General features: G+C 31.7%; 1 protein-coding gene across 1 annotated transcript in view; it reads left to right on the forward strand.

Annotated features, from left to right (window-relative positions):
* The window catches only part of LOC143914215 (matrix metalloproteinase-2-like), a 266,585-nt gene continuing 244,734 nt past the window's right edge, over window positions 1-21,851 (forward strand). Inside the window, exons 1-2 of the mRNA XM_077434342.1 lie at window positions 1-223; window positions 3,734-4,253. Coding sequence (XP_077290468.1) covers window positions 3,834-4,253 — 420 coding nt within the window. The 5' untranslated portion in view covers window positions 1-223; window positions 3,734-3,833. The remainder of the gene's footprint in view (window positions 224-3,733; window positions 4,254-21,851) is intronic.

Below are 21,851 nucleotides of genomic sequence, written 5' to 3' on the forward strand. Positions count from 1 at the left end.
AGTATACGTTGAGCTGTTCTCAGCTACGGACGGTGGCCACTGGCCAACACGATCAATATTCACTATACTTGAGTTGAGTTGCGTTCGTTGTATAGTAAAGTCTGTTTTTGACCTAAGGACGTTGCACCTAGTCGTGTCTGAAGCGGTAATTACAGTCCTGAAAAAAAATCTAAGTGCTCTCAGTGCCACAACAAAATTTTTTTACCTACATATTGGAGGAAATGTGAGTTGGAATAGTTTTTACTGATCTTCAAAACTTAGTCCAGACTGAGTAGTTAATTGTTATATTTAATGATTGATCACTAGACATTTCATACATACGTGAAAAAAAAACTGATCTAAAATGTTAATGATAACATCGTGTAAAACGAATCTGAACTATTATTATAAAATGTTATAAAATAATTCAATATAATTTATGTCAAATAAATAATTTAATGTAAATATCACAATCAAATTTTAAAATTTATTAAATGTGTACATTTACGGTATATTTTAGCAAAAATATCGATTTAGTTTAAAAATGTCTTAAAAAAGTATTAATACACTATATAATGTTTATGTCACAGTGAAATTATATTTCAAGTGAAAATATATTTTCACTGACGTTTCAGTGAAATCATAACCAGTTACATTTTCGGCGTTGGTTGTATTCATTTAAGATTAGATTGTTAGGGTTGGTATTATTTAAGGGTTAGGATAGGTTAGGTTAAGTAAGGGTTGGTCATATTCATTTGGGGCTAAATTTATATATTTAAACGTTGTAAATTCATTGTTTGATACATTTTCACCGCTTCAATTGGTGAAAATATATTTTTACTAGTGAAAATATATTTTCACTTAAAATATAATTTCACTGTAACATATACACTAGCCTATAAAACATTAGTACAAGCGTAAAAGTATAGCTGTTTTGTATTGTAATGCAAAAAATGAAAAATTTAATAAAACTGATATATGTAAACCGTGTAAAATGAGGATAAAATGATACATATTGTTATAAAATCCTCTTTTGGTAAAATATTATATTTATATGTTTTTAAACGATATTAAATTTGGAAATGTGATACAATATAACCGTTGATAAAATATATTATAGCTTTATAATACACTAGTGGTTTTACCCGGCTTCGCTCGGTATTTGAAATATACATATAAACAGCTTTAACATGGCAAAACAATCTAATCGTAAACATTCGTTTATTTTTTTTATTAAAGTTATTTGAATCGAAAAAAAATAACATTTGAAACTTTGATTTGTTTTCGATGCTCCCAACATACCTTACAAAGTCCCTTTCGAAATTATATATTAGATATAATAGTTTTCATTTTAATGAAAAAATGTACTTAGTTGTAGTTTTACAAATAATATCTTTAATAGTATGTAGTTGATATCTTTTAGGTCAAATAGTGATATATGTAAGTATGTATGTACAAACATAAAAAGTCAATCGACTTAAGACAACAAAAAATAATAAATACGGATATATTAGTAAAGATTTTTTTATCACACGTCATTTAAACAACGTTATCATGATAAAACATATATTGTTGTACAATTGAAACCGTTTTGAAATACTGAGCTCCCAAGTAACAATAATCCAATAATTTCACCGCAAACGGATGAGCTTATCTCCCGATTTGCCGCCAGAATTGTTTCACTAATCTCCGGGTAAATTCGTCGACAAAGAAACATCGTGATAATTAGATTTTTGTTTGCGTTCGAGCCTGACTAAAGCCGCTTTGGGCCTAGCAATCAACGAAAGCTCGGAATAAGCTTCGACTGCGGGATTTTAATTAATTAATTGGTAAAGACATTGAACCGGTCAACGACGGCGACCGGTTAGAAACCGGACGATTGGGTGTTTCGCACTCGAAGATCGCCCCGTTCGTTCGCCGCTGTAAACTGGCCATTGCTATCGTTTCTGTTTCTTGTTTTGTTTGTCGGGCTGTGGATGTATTATATGTTGTACAATTGTTGTTATTTCGCTCTTAACAATAAATTTGTACAGTCAACGAACCGGCCAGGGTCACGCGTTAATTTACCCATCACGGATGAGGAGGTGCGAAAAACGGTCAAAAATTGTTTCGGCCACGTGTAAATAGTACTATTGTCTTTTATTTATAGCCGATTTCATATAAAAATGAACCATTATCTGGACATTAAAGTATAAAAGTTTTCTAATATTAAGTTTATATCAGATGAGAGTAAATGAGCGTGAAAAAAGAAGCTTTACCACTGAGTTGCAAAGCTAACTGACTCCTAGCTTCATATCGGAGACCTAAGATTATTTCAATGTTGGCTAACCTCTGTATATCGTTAAGATATAAAGCAACTTGAAGAGTGGAGGTGGTTCAAAATCATATCACAATTTTTTGACGGGCAAGAATGTCAATGAACTAGCAGACTGAAGCTAGTGAAAAGCTTGTAAAAAAATATATTTATGACTTAAAATTCGCTAAATAATTAATTATACGTATTTTAAAGCATTTATAGCAATATTGAAATAAAGTAATCCTTGTAAACGTGGATAGGTGACTAATTGGCAAAATAATATATTACGAAAAAAAAATGTGTGGGAAACCAGTATATTTTTGACTTTAAAATTCGCTATATGTATAATTAATTATAATATTTTAAAGCAATAAAAAATCAAAATCGACAGTTAAAACATTTGAATATTGATTCCAATTCTCATTTTTGGCAAAGCAATACTAGATTTTGAGTTAAAGACTGCAAAAGCCAAAAATCTGTAAAAAATGCTCATTTTTTTAAACGCTCATATCTCATAAACAAGGGAAAACCAACCAAAATCATTGTCACATTCGAATTCAGTCGATCAAACTTAGTAACGATTGATTAGTCTCCGCTCCGGTAAATAAAAAACGTGATTTTTGTTGCTCCGTGTAATCAATAATATTTTATTTTAGTATTAGACTGTGTTATTATAAAAATTTGGCTTAATAGCATTCCTCAAACCTTGTAGGGAACAATGTATATTTAACTTTTCAAAACTAATTACTTACTGATAATTTGTGGAGTGAGCCACAAAGCAGCCAGTAATTTCTTGTGATTGGTCATCGGAAGCCTATTAAAATTTTCCATATAAATCATCCTCATTATTTCTCGATAATTAATTAATAAATAAAAGGAATAATACAAGGAAACCTTCACGTCTTTTGATTATATGTACAATGTATATTGGGAAATTTCCATCTTTCATTGGTTCAATCCGCTTCCCACTACCATCACATCTGTCGTTTTCGTACATTAATTTTAATACAAAACCATATTTTTTAAGATAAATAAAATGATTATACAGTATACATACTACATACACACATATACAAATAATAACGAAAGGTTAATAATATTTTAATAGTATATTTTTGGTGTTTAAATCAAGCAATCGTACTAGGCAATTAAATACAATCATTACTTATATTGCTATTCGTGACAAGACTATAAGCGGCTATTTTAGTATTTAATTTTGTTTCAACACTCTAGTTTCTAATTCCTCGAATTTTTAAATCGTCCTTTCATTGCCATTGAAATAACAAGATTTTAACAGCAAAAATTCGCATTCTATCCAATGATCACAAAGAGCGTGTTTCAAGTCGCGAATTAACGCACCATTTACTGTTGGGAGTGAAAACGGGAGCACTTCTGCGAATTAAAAGCTATACGTATTGCATGAGAATTAAAATTAAACACATTTATTCTTATTTTCAGATTCACAAATAACTCCGGAGGGAAAACGCCTCACATGAGCTCGTCGTGAAAACACCGACGCTCGGACTGAAAATTATACAATTGATAACATGAAAATTAGATGATATTTAGAATGTGTTCGCCGAGCCACGACAACGGTCCAATCATGACATACCTCAACGCAGATACTTTCTATAAAGAGTTCAACAAGTTCACGAGGCGAAAGGAGTTGCTTCAACATCAGCAGCAGACGAACAGGAGTAGCTGTGGTAGCATCAGCAGGATCAGGTGGAGGACTTCTTCCACACCGGATGCCACTTCCTCTCATGAAACAATGGGTCTTAGCGATGAGGTCCTGGCACGTGACCAGCTAGCTATTCGGCTCACGTGCGAGTCAAGGTGTGCCGTTAAGTCAGTGATTAGGTTATCTTGTGATGTTGTGAACTCCGCCTTAGTAAAGTGTGTTGTGATGGTCGTGTTGTTGTCGCTGGTGCGATCTTCGATGGCTGCATCCAATATTGGACATGTCGACGATAAAGTGGTGAGTTGATCTATCAGTCTTTGTATAATATTGATGAGGGAAATACACAGACGAAGATGCCACGCTATGTGATTACAATCCTTTAGTTTCATTCGTGGGGTTCAATTGTTGAATGGAATCACTACTGGGGTTTTGTTGCATAGCTTGGCGTGTTGGCTCAATAGTTCGAGTTACAAATACGGTGTATTTACTTTTTTTTTCTTGAGAAATTTTTCGAATATACTTATAGTATACATGCTAAATTATTGCAAATATGTTCTTGTTCGACATGCGAAAATATTGACGTAAACTTTTTCGGGGTGTTTTGTTATTTTTACATTTCTTAGCGGAGGTCGAAAGTTTGCTTTAAAAGATTTCGTAGGTAAAATAAACATTTGAAAATTATATGTATATAGAAAATTTTCGTCCTTATAACAACAACTTTAGGAGTTTCGGATTGTTATTGTTAGAAAACGATGATATAATAATTTTACAGGCTTTATTATACATACACAAATGTAGCTTCGGAAATAAATATAAAAAAATTAATATATAGATGGCTTGGTGCACAGATATTATATGGAATTGCATCGAATTTTAAGTTTGTAGATGCTGGAATTATTCAGATTTTTCCTTTCAATGTAGTTTATGTGGTATACATATATTTCCTTGAATGGAAAAATCCAAGCCATCGATACGCACTTAATTTTTTTTAAGATGGATGTTTTAGTTGAGAATTTATTTGTTATATAATATAATAACATCAATGTAGTAATAACAGTAGTGTGCAGTCGTTGGACTTGAGGGACTGGCCTAGTCCCCTAAAATGTTTTACGTAAAATTTAAAAATAGTAACAATTCAATTACAATGAATGAAATGTTGACGAAATTCAAGAGGGCATTTATCATTAAAATAATGGAACATGGAACTTTTAAATCCTAGAAGTAGAGAGTATAATCCGTATTCTATTATGCTGTTTATACATATGTATGATTAAGCAGACTATCAATGAGGCTAAAATTCGGTCAAATTTTGGATCAAATGTAGTAATGATATTTATAGTAAAATTTAATTTTAAATTTGTTCGTTAGTTTGTGATCCAAACGCCACACGATTCCGTAATTTTCATCTCGCATCTTTACCGTGAAATATTTCATGAGTTCAAATACAATTTTCACTCACCGAGTTTCACTATTGTGTAGAGATTGAGAAGGAAATTGTACGTCAAACATTTCTGTAGCACCATTGAACATTCGATACTTTCTCAGACAATAATATTATGTTCCACGGTTTTGTGATGAACATCAATTATGCTTCGGATGTTTTAGAATAGTCACGAGTGATGTATGTATGTGGTATTTATGTATTTCATTATATATCTTTTTCGAATGGATTTCAACGCCTTGCCGAACATCGCATCCCTTATATAAACTGTTTACGCAGATACCAATTTCAAACAGGGACCGCCTGTCTTTCGGGAATGTTTTCCCAAAGTTTAAATGGAAACGCGCTCTTTCTCCCGAACCCGTATTTTGTTAACCCTTTGAGTGTCTGCCAGGCACGAAAGGCCCTCGCAAAGTGGGCACAAAAGCGGGGCGACGATGACTTAAAGCCTAATGAAAAAAGTTTAACGTTGTACAAACAACAACATAAGACGTCCTAAAACGAATTAAAGCTCATGTTGATCTTTATAAAATTCTCTATTTAAAATAAAAGTTTCGCGTTGTATTATACATATGTATGTATGTACATGTATACTGACTCAAAATAGAATTAAAAAGAACTGTATTTAATCCCATTCTTTTCATGGTTACTTATGCCATTTTTTTTGTTTCTAATTAGTTCAAAATCTATTGTTCAACGCTTCCTCATTATTTTTTTGATCCGTAGATCTCATCTAAAAACAAAAAAAACGTAGCATTCACCTTCGTCTCATTCAAAATAAATCACATAATAGTTAATTGTACATTTTTTTTCGAATATACTTAATCTTTTACATTTCTTCTTTATTTTACATTTACTAATCACTACAAGTGCGTTTGAATTAAAGTTGTAACTACATACGTATGTATGTACATACATATGCAAACATGTATAATATAATAATACTGTTATAAATGCTTATTTTATTATAAAATATCGTAAAGGCTTATTTAATCCTTACAACACATTTAAAAGTCGGCTAAATTAAAAAAAGAGTACATTTTGAGCATATTTGACAAAAGTGAGAGAACAAAAGAATTTTTTCAAAAAAGAGGACATGCTCTCTTAAAAAGAGATCTGTTGGAAACCCTATCCTATCCTTCACTTCAAAGTATACTTCAAAACTATTCCATTTTAGAGAGAGTTCATTTGAAGGTTTCATTTTTGGTTATTCAATTTCTAAAAATATGTACATTCATACATACATTTTATATATATACATATATTTTCATGTTACGGTCGAAATATAGCAAAGCTATCTAATCAAAATCAATATTTAACAAAAAATTCCTTATTCATACAAAAGCACAAGTCACTTTCTTGAATTACTTACATAAGGTACGATGGCAAAAATTACTCATTCTGATGATATTAGGCACGGAACATTCATGCACCGAGCCGTTATAAGTTATTATTTTTTTCAACAAATTCTTTAATAGGTATCGATAATTTACGAAGGACTTCCTCAATTATTACTGCATTCTTGATGATTCTTAACTGATGCACTCGATCTCAAGAGATGATGATGGTGATTCAGAAAATCGATCGAACAAATGGAACAAAGAACACGCGCGCGCTGCAAAGTGAGTGTATGAATCGTTTGGACGGACACAAAGATCAACGATGTAAACTCACCTTTAGCTTAGTCACAAAAGATTGAATCGAACGCTATAATAATTTTAGCATGTTTACTCAACCCGACAGAATCCTCGCAGATCAGAACAAAAACCACGAAAGATCGTGAGGACCGAAGAAAGTTGCGCAAGTTCAGATCGATCACTTTCAGTCGCGATGTTTTCATTAACATTTTTGACACAATTCGACATATTCTGTAGGTATTTTCGTTTGATTTTCTTTGTTGGGACCGTCCGGGGAATGCTTGTGCACGTGGGTGCACAAGAAAACAAAATAACTTGAGCTATTTCTCGCCATCCAACGTGCTCGGATTGCATTTCCACCAGATGAAAGGAAAGCGATGGCCAGACGAGACACAGACGAGTTTGGTGAACTCTCCTTTACAATACTGTAAATCGAAATTGTAGATAGACTCGACGTCGAATCCAAATATTAGCTCGTTCCGCTTCTGTAAACTATCCATTATGTACCATTTAAATATTCCGAAAATAATTTCAAGGTGTCCTTATCTTATCTAGAAACTCTTTTATAAATTTGCTTAAGCGAGTTGTATTGTACATACAACTCGCTTAGATAAATTCAGATAAATTCATAGTTTGAGAATCGCAGTTGTAACATAATGATATCAATTGACAGTTTGTATTGTTCTGTACTCGATGTTATTTCTTTCACTCAGAATTATCTTCGACCATTCATAAATAAATACATATTTATTAATAAACTTCATCTCCGCAGCTCCATTCTGTCATTACGGAATGTTCAATTAATGTTCAGCTTTTTGATATTTTAAGCATTTCTCTTGGCAGATCGAATGCGAATGTAGTGTGACCCATAAGTAAAAATATGCTATATTAAGCTTTCAATAATTTCACGTATCCATAAAAAAATATCATCATACATACATATGTGAAGATTTTGCAAAATCCAATTATAATATTATGAACAGAACATTATACATATATACCAAACAAACATACTTTGAATCGTTCAAAAATCTTTCCAGTTATAAAAAAAGTATCCCAGAGATAAATATTTTATCAATATTTCTTGGATACAATGTATCTGCCGATCGTTGTACTTCAACAGAAAATTTTAAATATTTAAAAAAAATTAAGATTCAATCAATTTAAATAACGTATATTATTCATAGCTTTATTTTAATATGTGTGACTATTGAAAATCAATTGAATTTAAATTGGAAATTTGCTACTTTAGGAAACAATCTTCATTAAATTCGCAACAATGGTATTCAAGGCTAGTTAAAAATAATTTTATGAATATAATACTAAGAACTTAAAGGGCGGATATTGATAAATATTTAAATTTTTCTTTGTTATAATATTGAGTGCTAAAGATAATAATTGAATAAAGATTATTAGTATAGATATGCACGTGTAAATTAAAATACATTATAATATTCTTTATCATCATTTTCATTACTATTCCTTTATTTAATACAAATTCCATTTACTTTATCATTACCTTCGACATTTACATATAAAAGAAACATAACATTCATTTCATACGCACATAATATGGATAATTTATTTCTAAGGCGATTATACATATAAATGGTTTTGTGATACAAAAACATTAAAGCAAATAATCAAATAAAAATATGTATGGCTTTCAATCCTCTTACAAAATATATTATGAATATAATCTTCTCGTTTAAATTTACATATCTACTATGTATACTTGTCAAGTTCTATGACTTTTGACGTGTCGTTGAACCACAGTTAGACACTTTTGAACGGTCAAAGTTCAGTCATACTAAAAAAACTAGTAATAACTTTTTTTTGTACGGTTAACTGTGAAATGTATGGATTATGAGATAGGGATAATTTCAGTCGTTTTATATGAAATGACATACATGCTTGAGGCACGTACGATTTCGCTAAATTTTCTGCAACATTTTATGGCCTCGGTGTTTTCATTTTAATTGTCTGACAATGTCATGGGGTGAAATTTTTGCTAGAGTGCAAAATCGAAATGCGACCTTCAGCAATTGGCAACTATTATTCATGGCAATTGATCGTACGATTAATATTTTTAAAGTACGCAGTTTATTAATTGCTTTGTCGATTTATTTTGCAGACGGAATTGTGGTTTGCATAATTCTTATCGTGCATGTAAACCGGATATTAAAAAAACTGCGTCAAAGCAAGATTTCGGGCAATTTTATGTTTATTGTTACCATATTGCAATTTTTTTCTTTGTGCATTTTATTTCTTTTTAAGTGACCGCAGTATACTAAGAATTGTTTTTTTTATTATTAGTTTTGAGAATTAAAATAATGAACTGAAATAGTGCATACAAAAAGGCACGTTCGTTCGTTTCTTGACGTTTATGCGCATTACATCCTGATTACATTTAATTATGATTAATACATTTCCCCCCTCTTCTAGTAACGTTTTTCCCTTTGACGTGAATTGTGAATAATGCGAAAATGTCGTGACTATCGCCAGGTCGACTGTTTATTTTCCAAACCATTAAAAGATTATCCTTGCAACCTGCTTAAAATAAAGCTGAAATCATTTTTTTAATTCAATAGATTATAGATATGTGCAATAGATATTTTTATGTGGTAAGAATTGTAAATACATACATATAATCATTTATAATTTTTCCTTTTTTATTGTTTGGAATGAACTATGAATCATTATTATCTGCTATCACAAAATATGTTATACATATGTATGTATGTATGTCCGACTTTCTATTATTAAGATTGATGAGTTCTGAAAATGGACGATACAAAATTTAATTTATGCCTTAGATATATATTAGTGGATATGAAATGAAAGAATATAGATGTATTACGAAAATAAATTAATAAAAGTGATGTCCAAACTCCAAAAGGCCATCTATCTCACTTTACATCCTCTTGGATACTTTCGTCTTTGCCATTTCAATCTCTCACTCTCTCCAATATGTTGACCACTCCATCTCATATACATATATTTTTCGTTTTCTGTCTCTCCTCATTATACAACGATCCATAATGATCTGACTGCATCGTAATTTGTGTAACATTTTGTCATTCGATGCACAAATATCACATCCATACGTACTACCAAATCGCTTTAATCAAAAACTTTCTTCTTCAAACAAAGCGACATTATTTATTTATTATTATTATTTAGACACACCTGATTTTTATTAAATGCATATTTTTAATGTAAATAAAAATGAAAAAAAATTACATCGTTTCGATAAGAATTTTAGTAAAGTTTCAGTTCGATAGGACTAATGGTGTTCAAAAAATTCCACAAAATCCACAGACAGACACACACACACATTTTTTCTAGATCATGAAAACGTGATCAGTAATCGATTCTGAGTTCGAATCAGTCAAAATCTCGAGTTCGAATTTTCGCATGATCACAAAACTAAATCTATTGTTACTACGTACATAGATAAAGTAAAAAGCAAATGTTATTTATTATATGCATGTACTTACTGCAATACATTTCCATTATATTATACTAAAATGTACATTGTTATAATGATCTAATCTAAAACATTATCAAACTTATGTACACACATGAAGGTTTCAAGAATGTACATATATTATATGAAAACAAATTACACCCTTCATAAAATTTAACTTAAAGTATTACGTACACATTTTACTGTAACCAAATTTGGCACGTGCTTCGGTAGCTTGGCGACCGCTGATTTACCGGAATCATTTTCTTCGTACGCGCATAATTTTCGCGTAAACACGCACAAAGGAAAGGTGCATGCCGGTTTTTTTATTTATTTATACACATACATATATACGTCGGTATATTTTTGCATAACAATGAAATCAAGATATCTTATGTAGCATTGGAGAAGCAAGCTCCGAGAGCGTGGGTCGACCTGGTCCAGTGGGATAGTGATAATAGGCAGCCGCAGCGTAAATCAGCCGATCGGCCCACATAGAGAGTGCAACCAATGCACCGGTCATAATTCAACCATTGCATCCCATCGCTGACACTATATGAAACGTGTCCTTTTACCTGCTTTGTTTCTATGTTTTATTTCTTAAGTGAAACTTCTTCTGTCACGGTAGTGTAAATTTGCTCGAGCGAGGTTCTGCCTCACGCAAGAAGTTGAGGGAAGGGGAAACGTTCCTACTCTCTACATCAGGTACCCGTTACGAGCACGTTATTTCATATATAGTGTAGTTTTTGCTTTGTTTTAAATGTTAGTTGTTTTTCTATATTATTTTAAATTGAATTTGATAAAAAAATGTCGGTCTCGGTCTCTGTGAGATTTAAAGGATTGATAAGATTTACTAGTGTTGTGCCCGTTGATGTTTTGGAAAGCAGTTGCCACAAGAATCATGCTCGAGACTATTGTCGCTTCCTCTTGCATATTCCCCCCGCTCTGACCTCTAATTTTATACCCTTAGCAGTCTGCGTACAAATGAGCATGGGTATTCTGACAAGAAGCACTGACAACAAATACGTACCTTCCTATATGTGCTCTTATCGGAGTTCGCGGCACGATTTCCTGCATTATTATGAACTTCTGATAAGTGTAATATTCATTATTTTAAAATTTCCATACAAATTTAATTTTAATGTCTGCAATTTATTAAATTAAATTTTCATTTTTTAATAAAATTTATGTATTAAAAATAAAATTAAGTGAATAGTTAGTAGAAATTTAAATTCTACTAACTATTTACTTAATTTTTCTTCTAAATACATTAATATTATTAATTTCTGTTACATTTAACAGTTCAATAACAGTTATAGAGTTTGATTATTTTATTTCATAATATTCAATAATCATATGATTATTTTCTTTATTTATATTTAATGATAATGATTAACTATATATGTATATCATAATTAAAAGAAAGTTGTTTTTATTAATTTGTTCTATTATAGGTGGTAGTTAGTGGTCTCTCATGCATAAAAACATACATACATACTTACCTATTCTTCCGTTTTTAGCCGATTTTAATTTTAGAACACAGCAAGGGAATTTGAAAAAAAAAACCACTAAAATCTTATAAATGGGCTAAGTCTACTTTTCACTTTATAAAAAGTTAAATTTTGTAAAATTATCTGTAGATAATTCTTATTTGAGAATCTAATACAAAAGAGTATTAATTTCCAATACTCTAAAGGTTTTTATTGTAAAATAGTAAAAGTTATGAATGAAAATCGGTGCTTTTACTGGCAATGATATTTTACAATTGGGATTGTTTTTAAAACTGGACTTTTCAATGAGAATTTTTTGCATAATTATTGCCAAAATTTTGAATGACACATGCAATGAGAGCTTGAACAAACTTCATACATAGCAGCACACAATTTTTTTATAATTTTACAGTATTTCGTCCTGTGCATTTTCTTGTATAATATTATTACCGACGGAAATTTATTAAAATTTTACATCACACATTTCCAAAAAATGATTTGCAATACATTATTAACATATCGTACAACTCGAGGTGGAAACCTTTTTCCTTATACGAAATATGCCAAATGCTTATTTATTTTGTTTCGCATTTTTTTTTGCATACTTACATATATTTTCATTTCGACTGTCGGTACACTTCAATAATAAATATTATTTGCATATAAACATCATACATATGTGCACAATGCAATAAATAATATGCAACGCGGGAATAAATCAACAAGGCATGTCATCTGCGAAATAAACGTTTATTCGGTACACGTGTTTATTATTTGCAATATTGTTACGATGTTTGATCTTCTCACATCCCGAAAATCTTATATACATACATGTTTGTAAAATGGAAACAAAAATTTCAAAAATAATCTCTCAAACGAATACACATAATCTTATCGGTTCTTCTTCCGACGAACGGATCGGATCTCGACCGTTGCAGTTGTGAAATTGAATTTCGCCGAACTGACCGAACAATGCGCGAATTATTTAATTAGAGAGTCCCTTTTTCCGGTACAGACGAGCCCTCATCGTCGCTCTGCCAATTGGGCGGTGCAAAAATAACAACCGGAGCAGATTGCAATAAAAATGTCATTGACCGGTCGTTTGTACGGTGTAAGCCATCATCGTCATTGTCGTCACGCACCATTCCCCCGATCGAAATTCAACGGTTGTCCTGCTCGGGCAAATGATGATGACACCGGATTTCTATCGTCCTTCCAGGTACGCCACTGCATCGTATTTGTGTTTTTTTTAATGAAAAAATACGTTGTGGGATCCGTTGTGTTGAATTATGGACGATGTGCTATCGATATGTGCACCACTGTGAGTCAATGCCGGTGGGCCAAAATCTATCACTGTATTTGTATTGAATGTAACTTTTAAAATAAATTGTTTAAATATTACATACCAAACTTATAATACTAATCATAGATATAAAATATTATATAAAATATTTTAATATAAAAAATAAAATTAACGCTAAGTTAAAATTCAATTCAAATTATTTTTTTTATGTTTTTAACACTTAATTTTTAAGTTGAAAGAAAATAGTACATGAATTACTTAATTTAATATTTTTTTTGGTTTTATTTAAAATTTTATTTAAAGTTCATATGTATAGTATGCAATTGAAATTAGATTAAAATTTTCATAAATAAAACTGTCATAATTATATAAAATGCGGTGATTTATTTTGGACCACTGCTGCTAAAAATGAAAAAAAGCGACTTCTATAAAACAATTTTTGTACGGGACTAAAAAAATGTGTATGAATTTCAAAATCCTATACAAGTGACGATGACTAAGTTTCCTTTTCACCGGTATTATTATGGCTAAAATTTCCATTTATGGTTATGTCTACAATGTGTCTGATAAGGACAGATTTTATCAAATCGAAATTTTTATTTTAAAAATTGGCCTTTTTAAGTATTCTCAATTATTTAAAAAAAATTGTAACGCCTATCCAAATATTGAGCTTTACATAAAGAATGCAAAGAAAAATGTTTGAATCTGATTAAATGTAGCCATTTCTTTTTGATATCTTGCAAAATCAAGCATGTAGCAATTTCAACTTTGTATATTTGAATGCTTATTATAATTTTACTTTCATGTTTCGTGAGTAAAAAACAGAAAACTAAAACTTAACGATGACTCGACATCCTTTTAATAAATTAGAATTAAGTCTTTGTCCTAATTGAAATTTATCCTTGACCTTTTTAACATTGAATGTTATAATGTTTTATATATGTATGTATGTACGAGTACAATTTCCTTACTTGCTATGCAAACTCTGTAGGTGTACCTATCCAACGTTCCGACCTTGTGCATTAAATTTACGTATGTTTACGGAGAAATTTCCGATATACACAAAACGACATCGAAGCCATCGAAGAAAGAAAACACATACAAATAATGTGGGTGTAGCGTAAAAAAAAGTTTTTGTATCCCAAAAAGTTTTGAAGCTCGCGTGACCGTACCGTTTCTTATATGTACGTATTCCCGTATGCTTTGTCCCCCACACGTCAACCTTTTAATTTGTACTTTTTTATTATCCGATAATAAAACTGGGGAAAAAAACACTAAAAATACAAATTAACGCCCGCTTATATGAACGCGTTCCCATATAATATAATAATAATTCGAAAGGGAAAACTTTACGATACAATTTAATAAGAATGATCGTAAAAGTAATCGCTACCACTGCATTGGATTAATTTTGATGTGTATAAATTTCGTTTCGAGTCTTGCAAATTAATCAACTGTTGATTCAAGACACGATTACGAACTAAATTGCTCGATGTTAATTGAATAAATTAACAATTTCGATAGTGAAAGCGAAGCGTCGTACTGTTTTGTAGACAACTTCTGAATTGACTTTAAACCGATTATACATCCATATGAATCTCAGATGAAATGAAATTGGTTTTATCTCATTCTAGGAATCCTCTATTTTAAATTGGGATATATTTTACATTTCTAATATGTATTCATAAATCAATTGTAGTCGACCGCCAATTTTAATTGGCGGTAACGATACTGACGGTCACAATTAGTGGTCTTAAGTGTCTCTGAAACTGACTGTAATAAATCGATATCATTTTACATCATGTCATGTAATATTGAAATGTTTACATTAAATCGAAATATAATTTTTGTATATTTTATTGATGATCGTGCTATCATTGATTCTACGTTTTAACTATTCAATGTTCCATGCACAATTTTTGAAGACGCACTAAAAAATGACTGCAATCCACTTATGATTGTTTATAATACACATTATTTATTTTAATTCGAAATCTGTTTAAAATTATTTCTGATACTTATGAATACGAATGTACATTTAATGGCTATGAGATCGAGTTTAAATAAATTAGCATTTATTCATAGAATTATTCATATTTTATTTTGAATTTTCCATTTGTAATTTGCGTATAGATGTTTTACCGTTAACGTTTCTGAATAACCATTTTCATTTCTAGTTAAGAGAGGTACATTTCTCAAAAATATTTTATATGACGTTTCTTTGAAGGCAAAATCTAGACAGAGATTACTTTGAATGCAAATTTTACGATGTTTTTCGTGTAAAAGTTTTGATGCATTTTGTTGCGTCTGTGTGCAGCGAAGGATCAAGTTTCAGAAAATTATTTCAGTCGATGTTCGTCATAGAGACAGCGTACAAACGATTTTAATGGACTAAATGAAAAAAATAAAAAATAAACAAAAAACAACACAACAAAAGTTCTCGTCTAGCAATTGGACTATTCTCAGAACAATGACTGCTAATCTTCAAGTTTGCTAAGTTGGAGACAACAAAACCTGTCTTTACCACGATGTACATGCAAGTAAAAAGACAAAAAAATTTTAATTAAAAGTTGGTTTTGATTTTTAGTTTATATTATGTACATATTTATTTTTACTTCAATACTTCTGAACGACAGAATGGCTTTGACAGTTCATCCACCTTCGTCCAGACTGATTTCCAGCTAAATAATTTGGAAAATCGAATCACGACATCCTTTGCTGTCACTAGTGTAATTTGAATACAATCAAAATAAACAGACACAACAAAATCACTCAATCCCTTTAGCAAAAGTGCACTGAACTTGAAATGCATCGATTTTTAACTGAACGGCATTTCATTCAGGCTCAGGATAATGCGAAGTGATATAATGAAAATGCGTGAAACTTGAGTATGAACGAAAATTTATGTCACAGTCACATATTGTGCAAACTTTTAAGTTATAGATAAAATGTCAATAAATTCACAAACAGCAAAAGAGTTTGCCCAACAGTATTTTAACTGCATTCCCTTTTATCCTATTCGATGCAGTTTTTTATCCAATACAACGAAATACACCAAATTTGCATACATTTCGAATTCAGTACGGACACAATGAAACGGAACAAAAAAAAAAGCACAGAATATTAATTCATCATCAAGTTGAATCAATCAAAGTCTAAACAAATACGTCTAGACCGGATATAGCCCGGATAGTCGAGATTGCATCGAATCCATCCGCATTTCTGCACAATGCAGTTTTTTTCCGACCATCTGCAGCTTTACTAATTGGAATCCATTACTCACGGTTGAAGTGCTCCGTTTATTTTTATTCCATTATTGTACCCCAATTTTTGCGCTAAATACGTTGGATTGATGTGCTATTATGCAAATTGCTCGTCGGACATACTACATATATACATACACATATCATTATGCAGATTTTAACCGAGTACATCGACTCTTGATGTATGGCTTTCGTAATGCACAAAGAGCTTTTTAGATTCGTTTCTGAGCTTTACCTCTGCTTTGTTTCAAAATATATGTAATAATTCGCGAACGTGAGTAGAAAGGGAAATTTTATTATTAAAATTTTAATATGATCTTCTTTCTGTTCTTACTTTAAGCTCGTTCGCTTATTTTCTTTTGAGGTTGCCGACGCGAAAATTTGCAAATAGTGAACCTACTGCTGAGAAATTTTATATTTTATTAAAAATGAAAAAAAAACGTAATGGATATACATATGTACATACATAGTATGTACATATATACTATTTAATATAGAATTTTAAAGATTAAATTATAGCGAGCCTATATACATACATATTTATATTCATTTTATTTCTTATTATCTGTAATAAACCTAAATCTTTATAAAAAAAATTCTCGATGAAGAATAATGGTGTCTTTTCTGGAAAAAATTCTGTATATCATCATTTGTATCTCACAATCTGTATATCATCATTTGTACGTTTGCCTATCTGTATAATTTTAATTGTGAATTAATTATTTTGTGTTTAAAAGTCATTTTTTTGTTTGCCGTGCAACGGTGCAATAAATTGTTTAAGATTAATATTATTTGTTTAATAAAGCCTTTACAACAAGATTTAATAATAAAACCACGGTTAATAATCGTTAAAATAAACACTTAATCAATTCAGATACCCACCAAATCACTAGTTGGAACTTTACAAAGTCTGTTGTTGAGTGTTCGTTTTGTTGTATACATATTTCCTTTGCAATGCAAATACGAGCGAAACATTTTAATTGCGATTCGAATCGAAATCTCCATTCGCGCCATTGCCGATTCAAATTCGAATCGGTATGCAAAATTATTTCCCTTTGCAAAGATATGTAAATTTCACACAACCGAAGCGAACGAAGACGACGGGAAATAAATAGAAACAGGTTAATCGAATAACTTTCGCATTTCGAATTACGAATTATACGCACCTAAATAATGCTAGGCAAAAACGAAGAAGTAATCCACTAAGCGCCATTCAATTATCTCTGTACATATATACTATTTATCATGTTTACTCCTGGTGTACATTAATTCCTATTAATTCCTATCTAATTTATTATGACATTTAATTGTCGATTCCTTATAGAAATATAATATTATTATGAAGCAGATTAGTATATATTGGCGCACAGTGGAGACCTTTTTCCTCACGTTGGATGTAATTTCAATGAATAAAAATTAATTGTTAATTTAATTGGTGTCATTTTTAATGATCGAATGTCAGTGTCAATCAATTTGTATAAATTAACATTTTTATATCCTTGTTTGCTTAACGACTTCTTTATATCTTGTAAAAATGATAACGGGTCAACTTCGCCACGGTTTATTATTAACTCAATTTATTTATTTAATTCTCGCGAGCCATCTTTAACTTTGATTAATGACTATCAATTTTATTATAGCTCGCGTACCGGCGAAATAACGGGGCGCCATTCATTGTGTGAATCATTGCGAATCCAATGGCGCCTCGCGATGCACTAAAGTAATAAAAATCAATAATTCAAATTACCGTGATGATAAACGATATTTTTTAACACGACTACGAATGCTTACAATATGTATACAATACTTGTACATACATATGGTTGTTGGAATTGTCAAACTTTTATATATTTTTTTCATTATTTAAATTCTTTGATCGAAAAAGTACTAGCCGCCACTGAGTTACCCATACGCGTGTGTTCTTACACTTTTTTTTTAAATAATTCAATTCATTAGTCGTTTTTAAATTACGATCATAACAGATGATTTTCCAAGCGCGTTCAACTCGGCGACCTTGAATTAAGTCTCATTTGTGAATTATGATCCTATATGCTTTTTTCTTTTGCCAATTTTGGGTGAGTCATTCATGACTTTGAACTAGACATGCGACAATCGGGAGCGTAACTGATGTGAGAAACACTAAAAAACTTTGTACATATGTACATACATACATACATAAATATTTCAAAGTGGAGACCACTTATTCCGCAAAAAAAACACAAACAAAGCTTATCATAATAATGTAATTCTTTCATTAAAACCTTGAATTTCAATTTCTGCACTACATAAAAATAAACATAAGAACTGGAACTGAAATAAATTTGTTTGCAGTAGGTTAACGTAGAACTACACGAACCCAGAGTAAGATGTAAAATACGTTTAAATATATAAAAAAACGTTGATGTTTCACATTTATTTAATCGTTGTAGCTATTATCTTGCACATTAGCCAGCAGTATGGCTCGGTGGTTGCGTTTATGTTTAGCACCGAGACATTACTGGGTTCGATCCCGTGCTAATCTTTAATACTGCTGGTTATACTTGGATATTTGTGACTCAAATTCGATCGTTTCTTATTAGGGTTTGGCAATTTGTCTGATTTTCATTGTTGAATCGGTTCCTCAAATTGGAAAAAATCATCCTACCCGCTGTCACAAATATCTTAATTTGGTTTATGTACAATATGTGAAAATGTATGTACAAGAAGAAAATGTATGTATGAAATGTATGTCTAAATCCATAGATGTCTCAATTGATCAATTAATTAATTAATTGTTAATTTCGTGTTCGTCAGCCTCTCAAAATACAGTGATTTATGTTATAACAATTCTGCAATGTTTGTAATTAATTGTCTAGGAAGGCGCATTGGGGTCTACCTGGTATATATATGTATGTATATGTAAAAATAAAAATGAAAATTTGCATTTATTTCATTTATTTACATAAAATTATTCTGATTTATGACATCATAAATTTTTGGCACAACTGCCAGCTGACTGTAAATCATTCGCCCAGCTAATTATTTAATAATATTATTACTATTATCATTATAACCGATTTATTCGAATCATAAATGTTTACACTTTTTTATAAACCGCAAGCATGTGTGTTTCTTGCAACAATCAACAAATCCGGACTAGCCGAATTTACGGGGAAGTGAGGGCATGCCGATTTTATTAGAACCGTCAAACAATTATGTTAGATAAATTAAAAAAATCTAACAAAAGGCGGTCGATCTGGATTTAAAAACCATTCTGATTTTGTCAATAGCGATAGAAGTTATTGTAATCACCGAGAAAATAGAATAGACTTTTCGATTCCGGCTGGGATTTAAGCCAACGACCTACATATCTATTATATATTGGTAAACAGTCGCTTAATCAGTAAGCTACGCTGTGGTTAAATTATGTACACATATACGTATGGTTAAAATTTTTAATTTTTAGCAAATGGACCATCGTGCGTTGAACGAGCGGAGGTCAACCTTTTTTCTAACGAGATATCGTGTCGTTGAACCGAATCACTGATATATGTAATAATACCATAACGTCACAGAGTGAAAGAGAAACCGCTTTGTTTATATATTATATATGTATATTGTACATGTACAATATCTAGCGACCGGATGTCACGTCCGGAGAGTAAGTTAACCCGTTGAGTGCCGGCCGCAATTTCGCCGAGATTCGACCTTGGGTCGCTTACGACGATATTTGATCGATTCGGGGTTATTACACCGCGGCCTGTAGGTTATTAATCCCGACTCGGTTTTATTTTAGAGGTCCGTTGCTGTCGGTCCGGTCGGGTGCTGCGGACCTTATAAGACGAGGACTACTATATAGTAGTCCCTTTGGCCCTTTTTTTAATTTTAATTTTGTCCTTATATGTCGTCAACACGTGAAAGGCGAGTTTCTTGACCGAGCAGTGCACACTTGCTTGCTGTTTATTGTCTTTTTGTTTGTTATTATATAACTCGTTTGTTTCATTTTTGGGTTTTTGCAAATGTTTGCGGAAGATAATTTTTTAAATTCTACAATTTTTTTTCAGTTTTAACAAACTTATCGATTGATTTGATTTTTTTTAAATGCTTTTTACTGTTCAAAAGCATAAATGTGACTTTTCAACTCAATTTACTATTTGACTGACGTTTTCACGAAAACCTAACCTCTCTATCTTACCTGGTAGCAACTTATAGTTGAATTGTATTTTCAGTTGTAATATATTTTGACCAATTGGAATGTAATTCGCCATATTCGCCATCGCCATTTCGATAACAGCCAACAGCATAGCTCGGTAGCCAGCAGCATAGCTCGGTCGTTAAGCTTCTGCTTAGGGCCGGGCCGCACCGTGCGACTTGGTTGAGGGCGACCAGATCAATGCATGCAGGTAGATGGGACATGCTACACCCGTCAACTTGTTTGTCGCACACATTTCCATACATTTTTTCGTGTCGCGCAACTAGTCGGTCGATAAAGTTGCACGGTGCGTCGCGGCGTCGAGAGGCGCTGGGTTCGATCCCATGAGCTGACCTCGATTGAAGTATATCTGTAGTGCTGCTGGTCAGACCTGGATATTTGTGACTCCAGGTCAATCGTTTCCTATCAGAGTTTGCCAATTTTCTCTGATTTCATTGTTGAAACGGTTCCCGGTAAAATTGGCTAAATATCCTTCCTACCTACTTTGTCACCACTATTTGAGATTGATTAATGTAAAATAAAATTTATGTACAATTCATAGATGTCTCGTTAATTTGCAAGTTTTTCAGTGTCTCGTAATTCAGCGACTTGTATAATAAAAATGCTGTAATGTTTGTAATTGGCCAGGAAGGCGAATTGGGGTTACCTGTAAGGCCTTCCTGGTATATTGTTTGTAAAAAAGAAAGAAATAAAATATGAATCATCCGTGGGTTAGATGGAATATATTCCAACGATACGAAGAACTTAGGTAAAACGCACATGCTGTCCGTTATACTCCATCTCGACCAATAGCATTTCGCACGGTTATTGTATTATTAGTCACATCACAATCGCCTAAATGACAATATTTGCCATGAAAATCGCGAATACGGAATATTTGGCACTCGAGTTCTTGTTAGTATGATGGACTTTTCGGTTGCCAGATGTAACCAATAATCACCGAACCTTAAGTAATCTGTGTTTGTACCTGAAGGGCATCTTATTATAATCACCGAGAATCTTCACAGGTTATAACTTATAACCATATTATACCTGTGAAGATAATCTTCTGGTTAATTTGTTAGTAATATCTATTTATATTGGGACTGTAGTCTTTTCAG

The sequence above is a fragment of the Arctopsyche grandis genome, chromosome 7 (genome assembly GCF_051622035.1).
Source record: "Arctopsyche grandis isolate Sample6627 chromosome 7, ASM5162203v2, whole genome shotgun sequence".
NCBI lineage: Eukaryota > Metazoa > Arthropoda > Insecta > Trichoptera > Hydropsychidae > Arctopsyche > Arctopsyche grandis.